Source organism: Leptidea sinapis, chromosome 2 (assembly GCF_905404315.1).
Source record: "Leptidea sinapis chromosome 2, ilLepSina1.1, whole genome shotgun sequence".
Classification (NCBI taxonomy): domain Eukaryota; kingdom Metazoa; phylum Arthropoda; class Insecta; order Lepidoptera; family Pieridae; genus Leptidea; species Leptidea sinapis.
In genome coordinates this window covers 18655972-18665489 of record NC_066266.1, presented here as the reverse complement: position 1 = coordinate 18665489, position 9518 = coordinate 18655972, and the positions used below count along the sequence as shown (strand labels likewise).

The 9518-nt window shown below is 34.3% G+C and overlaps 1 protein-coding gene across 1 annotated transcript in view; it reads left to right on the top strand.

The window, feature by feature from the left end:
* Window positions 1-221: 221 nt before the first annotated feature.
* LOC126973353 (uncharacterized) overlaps window positions 222-9518 on the top strand; it is a 30862-nt gene continuing 21565 nt past the window's right edge. Inside the window, exons 1-2 of the mRNA XM_050820587.1 lie at window positions 222-306; window positions 1898-2005. Coding sequence (XP_050676544.1) covers window positions 222-306; window positions 1898-2005 — 193 coding nt within the window. The remainder of the gene's footprint in view (window positions 307-1897; window positions 2006-9518) is intronic.

Sequence of the window (9518 nt, the reverse complement as noted above, 5' to 3'; positions counted from 1 at the left end):
CGATACGATATGCGTACCCTCAAAAAACGCGCGTACATCTTCCTTAAAGGCCAGCAACGTTCCTGCGATTCCTCTGGTGTTTCAAGAGAAGGTGGGCGTGATCACTTAACACAAGGTTACCCGTACGTTCGTTTGTCCTCCTATTCCATAGAAAAAAATCTTCACTAAAAGCTTGCAATAAACCACTATTATTAAAGTATATTCTGTTTATTTTGACAGGAATGTCAAGCTACGGCAGCACGTCACCTACAGATGACGGCTTTGACAGATACGAGCCGCCATTTTACTGCCATCAACAACATGCAGGTAATTGAATAAGTCTCCATATTGAAACATTGCGTTCAATAAACAACTGAACTCACAATAACGCCCCAAAATCAGGGTATGCAATCTTAGATGTATCAGTATTACTACGTTTTTTTTTTCTTTATGATTAGTATTGAACAATTTAATTGTGTTTAATCTGTTAATATTATGTCACAACAATACTTATATTGCAATGTAATATTGTTATTAGAGATGAAACGGATATCCGGTGACTATCCGGTATCCGGCCTATCCGGCGGCCTTAATACTATCCGGCCGAATACCGGATAACTACCTACTATTCGGCCGGATAGGCATCAGGCCGAATAAAAAAAAATCTGTTTAAAAACATATATTTTTAAGTAATTATTTGCTTTATTTAGTTAGTTGTAGTATCACTTAAGAAATATAATTAGTTTTAGTTGTAAATTTTTAATCACACCATAGTAAATGAATGTAATAGAAAAAAAATAATTAATAAGTACTCATACTGCACTAAAGGCAATTTGTGGTGGATAAATATTAATTTCTTTGCATTGAGAGGTTGCTAACTTCGCTCATTAACGAAAAGAACCGAATCTAACCGAGTCTACTCGATCGTTGTGTGTGCGAAACACCAAACGGCTAAGGTCCGCCGGATATCCGGCGGCCGGATATTCGGCTATTCGGCCACATGGTTGGCCGAATATCCGGTATCCGGCCAAACTGCTATCCGTTTCATCTCTAATTGTTATACCTTCTTAAAAATAAATTAAGTAGGTACATAATCTAAAACTTGTATGACCATAAAGTCAGCGAGATATTTTTGTATTTTAATACCTACCTATTTCATTATCTTGATTATTAAGTTTATATTGTTTTATATCTAAATAATATAGAAAGACGTAATTAGTCTATGTAAAATAATTGTCTTTAAGTGATTATGTAACTACAATATCTATTGTATTAGATTTTAAGCTTATGGCAAATAAAGACCTTTATAAACTAACTGAAACATAACTATAAAATAAAAAAAGTACTAAAATATTGCAGTAGTAAGGACAATGGATAACGACAGGCATTTAAATTTGATAGCATTATAATATGTACAAAACCTGCACAGAGATGTCGCTGCTGTCATAGAAAAATCCAAAATATTAAAATGTTCACGTTCAGGGCGCAATGATAATTATTGACAAAAGGCCGCGCTGAGTAAACTACAAAATATTTAGTGTAATCCACTGAAATGAAAGTAGTTTAAAAGAAAAAGATAATGGTTCTAGTTTAAAATGAACATTAATTCCTTCCTTATCGACGATAAATGAAAAAATTACATAAATTAACAAAAATCATATTTCGCAAATTGATAAATGCAATAATTTTATCAAATAAATGTATTGTCCTCGGTCCTCGATAAATCTACGAAGTTTGAATGAAATCTGGCCGTTTAAAGTGGGTCAAAATCGCGCCCAAATGAGTCGGTTACAAACAAACATACATACAGGTGAAGCTAATAAAAAGCTTTTAAAAAAGAGGTCCGCTTAGTTTCTCGTACCCATTTCTTCGAATTTTAAAATATTTTGAATAAAATATTTGATGTTGTGTGATACAGGTGGCTCAATGGACGGTGGTGTGTACTGGCCGGGAGCGGCAGAAGTCCAGGAGTTCGACTCCCAGGACATGTTTCATGACAACAGCAACTACATTAGTAGAAACTACGGTAGTGTAGCCATATTATTTATTGAGGTTATATTTTAATTGAAGTTATATATGAAATTTTAAGATGCGCGCGTCACTGTAACACAAAAGTAACAGGGTGATGTTGGTTCCTAAAATATTCTGACATTTGCGACATTCGTTATTATTATTTTTATTTTCTTCGTCCATTATTAGGATAGGCAAAGGGTTCAAGCCCATACAGCCGTATTCGTTATTTAATAATTAATTGTCACAAGATTTTTACAATATTCTTCTTTCTACAAACATAGAACAGCAGGAGGAATAAATAATTTTAAGTATTTTTGCTTTCTTACGCCAAAGAAGTATAACTTCTTGCGTGCATACATAAGTACATACACACTTTTTTATTTATTTTCTTAACACCAGCAAGACGAACACTAAGAAAAACTTAATAATATTATTACAATAAATCATAAATTAATTATAGGTGTTACACACATATCAAAAACATAGAAATCAATGATATTTTATAATATTAAAACATGCAAAGTTTTCCAATTATAGGTAATATAAAACTTAAACTTAAACTTAGACTTAAACTTTTCAGTATTTATTAATTATTTTAATAAAATATACTTTTACCAGTGGGAGGCTCCTTTGCCAGGATGCCGGCTAGATTATGGGTACCACAACGGCGCTTATGTCTGCGGTGAAGCAGTAATGTGTAAACATTATTGTGTTTCGGTCTGAAGGGCGCCGGAAATTACTGGGCAAATGAGACTTAACATCATATGTCTCAAGATGACGAGCGCAATTATAGTGCCGCTCAGAATTTTTGGGCTTTTCAATAATCCTGAGCGGCACTACATTGTAATGGGCAGGGCGTATCAATTATCAATTGTCATAAGCTGAAGGTCCTGCTCGTCTTGTCCTGTATTTTCATTTTCATAAAAAAAAGAATACATCAACTAGTAGCGTGTATTTTTTCTCCATCTCCCTTTATCTCTCTCGGTCTCTCCCTACTCTCGCTCTATGGCTATGTGCTTCATGCTACGTTCGTCCTTTCTCCTCTCACACTTTTTCGTCTCACATTTTTGTGTCAGTAATAGTTTTTACGGATGAAAATCCGTAAATACTTTACCCTCATGCGCGAAAGATGTTTCACTTGAATAACTCTTTATTGGGTTCAACCAACAATGATACATCTGGGGGTACGGCAATGCCCCCGCCAATTCGAGCAAAAACCATTGTAATGGGTAGGGCGTATCAATTACCATCAGCTGAACGCTCTGCTCGTTTCGTCCCTTATTTTCATAAAAAAAGCGGCACGGCCTTACCATCCTTTTCTAGAATCAGTATAGGCCAATTTTGCCCCCCTATAGCTTCGGTATGGATAAAACCATAAGCCTGGATCTAATAATAATTAGTATAACTGAATATAATATTAATAAAATAAGAAAACAAATCATCAAACTTGCAATCCGTATTGCGTCCCATTGGGTTTTGCTTATCCAGGAACGTTGGAATAACCAAAAAGCGTATAAATTATCCGAAATAATTAACAACAGGAACAGAATAATGTTTTTTTATGAATTTGTCAATAATAGAAAATATGTCCATACAAAACAAATATTGGAAATAAGAATAATTGCTTTAGATTGTAAATTTTCTCCCACAATGACAGCAAACACTTCGTCAATGGTGGGTGAATGAAACCTCCTTGTGTGATCACCGGCAGGTTTTTGTAAGCTCGAATGACAATATTATGCCTGTTTGATTTGCACGAACTCGTTGCATTCTAAGCCTATGTACTTCAATGTAACTCTCAAACTTATGACTTATCAGTCTATCAGTCTACATAAAAATAATCTGATAGATATTTAACAACTGTTGTTAATCTACCAACCATAGTTAGCATAAATTAAGTTTATTTTTTACCTGAGAAAGTTAGAAAGATATAAAAAAAAATTAATTAACTTTTTAGTTATTCATTTTAAACTATTCTTTCTATTTGATTTCTGAACCACGGACGGGGGACACATCAAAGGAAAAACAAAATTGTTGTTTTTATGTAATCCTTCCCTGGACTTCCACAAATAATTCAAGATCAAAATTTGCCAAATCGGTCCAGCGGTTCTCGAGTTTTAGCGTGACTAACGAACAGCAATTCATTTATATTTATATATATATATATATATATATATATAACTTATTTCATATAAAGCGTAACACCAGATAATAAAATAGCTTTTCGTTCGACTTGGTCACATAAAGATATGATTTCGCGTAGCATTCATAGATGGCGCTAGTATAGAACTACGGCGCAATCCCATTGAACTTAAAACACGCTATCATTATTTATTCCACTTTGGTGGAACCGCTACTCTATCGGACGTTCATTATGTTTCCTAAGGTCGATACGACATGAAAATACCTACTTTTTGAAAAGTGAGACTTGCTCCAATGCAATGTTCTCATTAATTAAACACTAAAATTAGTGGAACCTTCTAACGTTGTATTGCTGATATTAAAATCGCGGTACAAAAGTAACTGTTGATCGTAGATGGGTGAAAAAGTGAAGTTGTATTTTTCAATGCTGACTCATAATCAAACAAATAAAAAAAATTTGGAGTGGACCACCCTTAACATTTAGGGAGATGAAAAATACATGTTGTCCGATTCTCAGACCTACCCAATGTGCACTCAAAATTTCATGAGAATCGGTCAAACCGTTTCGAAGGAGTTTAACTACAAACACCGCGACATGAGAATTTTATATATTAGATTATATATGTCCACGAAACTAGAATCTTCAATCTAGATAGAGTTGAACTTTGGAGTAGATACTAGACAGTAAATAGTGTTTACTGTTTGTTTTTGAAGTTAATATTTAAGTTTGTATAATTGTATTGTAAAAGCGATAAAGACAGACCAGGAATATTAGTTCACTGTACTTGACAAGCTACGTTTTACACTCGTAATTAGTAATGACACTGTGTTAGTGTCTAGAGGTGTTCGTTATATTAGATAGCTGATAAAATCTATCTATCTATATATACATAAATCAATTGCAGTTCGTTACTCTCGCTATAATTCGATAACGGCTGGACCGATTTTGCTAATTTTGGTCTTGAATAAGCATGAAAATGCTCGGATTTAAATAAAAACAACAATTTTGATTTTCGCCCGTCGTTCCGAAATCAAATTGAAATAATAGTTCAAAATGAATAACTTATTAGAATTTTTATATCTTTCTAACTTTCTCGGGAGGTAAAAAATAAACTTATTTTCAGGTAACTGTATTAAACTTAAGCTTTGTCAACTCAAATTTCTGAACGCAAACAATTTTATTTGACATTTAACATCAAATAATGTAGATTGATAAATTTTAAGTTTAATCAAAAAAAAAAAAAATCTGCACCATATAACAAAACAAAAAATGCAAAAAAAAATATATTTTATTAATTGATGTGTCTGTCAATATCAATTTGAAACCTTATAAAAAGCCATTATTTTAGGAAAACTCTGTTTTGTAAGTAAGCATCATGTGTAATTATATCGGTATAAAATCGAAAAATAATAATAAAATTTCATTTATACCGAGCATTTCATTTTATTTCTTTTAATAAAAAAAGGATGCCTTACGTTTGTTTTAACTTAATGTTATACAAAAGTTAAGGTCTTTTTTTTATCCATTGAGGCAGTGCGAAGTCTGCCGGGACAGCCAGTATTCTAATATATATTTATAATCATATCACCTATTATATATTAAAACTGGCAAGCGTTATTTAATATTTCTCTCTAAGAGTACTGCATAAGAACTAAATTCAAATGAAAGTCGTTTATAATTCATGCAATGCGCCTTTTTTGTCCCCTTCCAAATTATGCTCTAATAAGACTGCATAAGAACTATATTCAAATAATAGTCCAGTTGTAATCCTACTAATATTATAAATGTGAAAGTTTGTATGTTGTTGTATCCTAAAAATTCGAATACTATCATTTACTATACTCCTTTCTTTTATGCAATTTATACTAAAACTCTTAATTGTAATAGGGATGCCCAAAAATTTGATTTTATCGATATAAGCATCGATACGCTACATATTCGCTTCCCTTTGTGTCGATATCTTGTATTAAAACAATATTGCATGCTTAGATTAAGGATTGGTCTCCGCTGCGCTCAAAATAGATTCCGCACTACCTAAGAACAATAGCTTTTTTATATAACGGCAACTATTAGATCCTTTTGTTGGCGTGGCATCTTGAAACTCAATGGCATCTTTTATATGACAATATTGTATGGAATCCCGTACATTGTTGCATCATCAAACATTGTTTTTAGAGACTATATATATTATATTAACACCCACAGAAATTCTTTTTGTAAAAAAATACCCGACTTTCGGAGTTATTTTATAAAATCGAATATAACCTCAAAACTAGACAAGTAAGCAAGTATATATTATTATTTGGAACAAACACTACAAATACAAGTAAACATTTACAAAATATAATAACAATTATTGTATCTTAAAACGTAAACAATAATTATTATATTTTATTGCCATCTTGCAAAGTTGTAACTTTTATTTAATTTTTTTTCGATCGGAGTAAAATACATTTACGTATTGAAGACCCCGAAACGGGGCCCATATGTCGGGCTCGGGTGTAAACCCCCCCTACCGACTAAAAACCTGCTAGGCCGAAAATGTAGCTCACAGGCGCACGTCTCGGAAGGAGACTCGAACCTCGGACCGCCTGCTCACTAGGCTGGATGGAGAGAAGATCACTAACGATCTAATATATCTGTTAGTCCAGTGGACTCTAGGTTTGAAGAGACAACGCACTCGCCGGCGAGTGCGGTGATATGTTTCCTGCGGCGGTGCATTTAAGTATGTGTGAGTGTATGTAAGTGTGTGACTATTTGTGTGTAGTGTTATTGTAGGTGTGTGATTTGTGATGTGAGTGTGAGTGGTGTTAAACGATTACAGGACGAGGACTATCTCGTCGGGCTTCTATCAAAGTGTGTGAATCGTATTATATTAGGTTGTGGCCGCTGGAAATCGTCAAAGTGACGAGTGGCAGCGGTTTGATGTACACGGCCGCGCCTACGTCTTCGAGGGCGGTGTGGTTGGTTTGGTGTCGGTGTTGGTGATGGTGTTGGTGTCGCGTTCGTGATCGTAATATAGTCGTCCGGGTCGACTAGTACGTGTCGAGGTCGCCTCTGTTTGTTCAGACTGTGGTCTAGAGGAGTGTAAGCACATGCCTCCTTCACCAAGATATTAGGGTGCTCGGCCACCTTATCAAAGTAGCGTCGCGATATCTCCTTGAAATGTTGAGCGATGGTCGGCAGCTCAAGATCGCGATGGAGATCTACGTTACGAACGAACCACGGCGCTCCGGTGGCCGTGCGCTGAATCTATTCTGAACCACTTGCAAACGCCGCAAGTGGCTCGGCGGCGCGTGGGCAAACACGATGTTTGCGTACGATATAATGGGACGTACGATGGTCTTGTACAATGTCACCTTGTGTCTGAGCGGTAGTTTGCTTCGCTTGCACACAAGTGGATACAGGCGGCTAAGGACAAACCGGGCTCTATTGCAAACCGTGCTGATATGTTTTGCGAAGTTCATGTTACTGTTAAACGTAACACCTAAATATTTATAATGTTGCTATTCCTATAATTTAACAACAGGTATAGGGGCCACAGATTTTATTTTATTAGTATTACCAAAGAGTACCGCTGCACTCTTTGAGGGATTGACTTCAATCCGTATTGCGTCCCATTGGCATTTGCTTATCCAGGAACGTTCGAATAACCAAAAAGCGTTTAAGTTATCCGAAATATTTAAGTTATATGTAATATAACTTATTTCATATAAAGCGTAACACCAGATAATATAATAGCGACTGCATTAAAATCGCTACTTACTCTGGAATGTTCTTTTCGTTCGACTTGGTCACTTGAAGATATGATTTCGCGTAGCATTCATAGATGGCGCTAGTATAGAACTTCGGCGCATTCGCATTGGATTTAAAACACGCTATCATTATTTATTCCACTTTGGTGGAACTGCTACTCTATCGAACGTTCATTATGTTTCCTAAGGTCGATACGACATGAAAATACCTATTTTTTGAAAAGTGAGACTTGCTCCAATGCAATGTTCTCATTAATTAATAACAGAAATTTATGAAGAATTGTAGAATATATATATACATTTTACAAATGTTGAAACTAGTATCTTTAATGTAGATAGAGTTGAACTTTGGAGTAGATACTAGACAGTTAGATAGTGTTTACTGTTTGTTTTTGAAGTTAATATTTAAGTTTGTATAATTGTATTGTAAAAGCGATAAAGATAGACCAGGAATATTAGTTCAGTGTACTTGACAAGCTACGTTTTACACTCGCAATTTGTATGACCCTATGTTAGTGACTAGTGTACATGAATTGCTCAAAATAGAGGCTAGTTCTATACACAATTTTATTCGACGTTTCCACAGCAGTCATAGTCTATCTAGACGTATAAATGATTTAAGGAAAAGCATATAATATTATGTTAAATATTCAAATCAAATCAAAATCAGTTTGTTCACGTAGGTCACGGAAATGACACTTATGAATGTAAAAAATAAAATATTTCTCTTATTGAATCTACTGCTACTTCGTAATGGGTTGAGCTAATGAGAAGAAGTAGCAAGAAACTCATTGCCACTCTTTTATATCAAGATTTACATTTACATCGATTTACAAATCATTTCAATTACAATATAATATGTAAAGTGATGCAACAGACACACTCAAACGTCAAATAGTCAATGTCTTACACGAGTAAGTCAAAAAAGTAAATGTAAATTAATACAAAAGTTATTGAGTACAGTAGCTGCATCATCCACATACACCATTAATAAATAAAGGTATTCTGTGAGCATTTTATAAGCGATTATAAATAAATAAATATGTATATATATCCATACATATATATGTTATATATATTTTATATCCTAAAAATTCAAATACTATCGTTTACTATACTCCTTTCTTTTATGCAATTTATACTAAAACTCTTACTTGTAATAGGGATGCCCAAAAATTTTAATTTTATCGATATAAGCATCGATACGCTACATATTCGCTTCCCTTTGTGTCGATATCTTGTATTAAAACGTGCATGCTTAGATTAAGGATTGGTCTCCGCTGCACTCAAAATAGATACCGCACTACCTAAGAACAATAGCTTTTTTATTACGGCAACTATTAGATGCTTTTGTTTGCGTGGCATTTTGACACTCAATGGCATCTTTCAAAGGACAATATTGTATGGAATCCCGTACAATGTTGCATCATCAAACATTGTTTTTAGATTATTTTTTCTTTCAAATGGACTAGTTGAGTATTAGAGGACAATCGCGCGTAAACATAACACTCACAAACACTTTTTTAGCTTGTAGAATCCTTATTATTTTTACATTATTACGAATTAACACAGTCTATTCTAAGCCACGGCGGTCGCGACGAGCTCATACAGTCGATTCGGTCCAAATT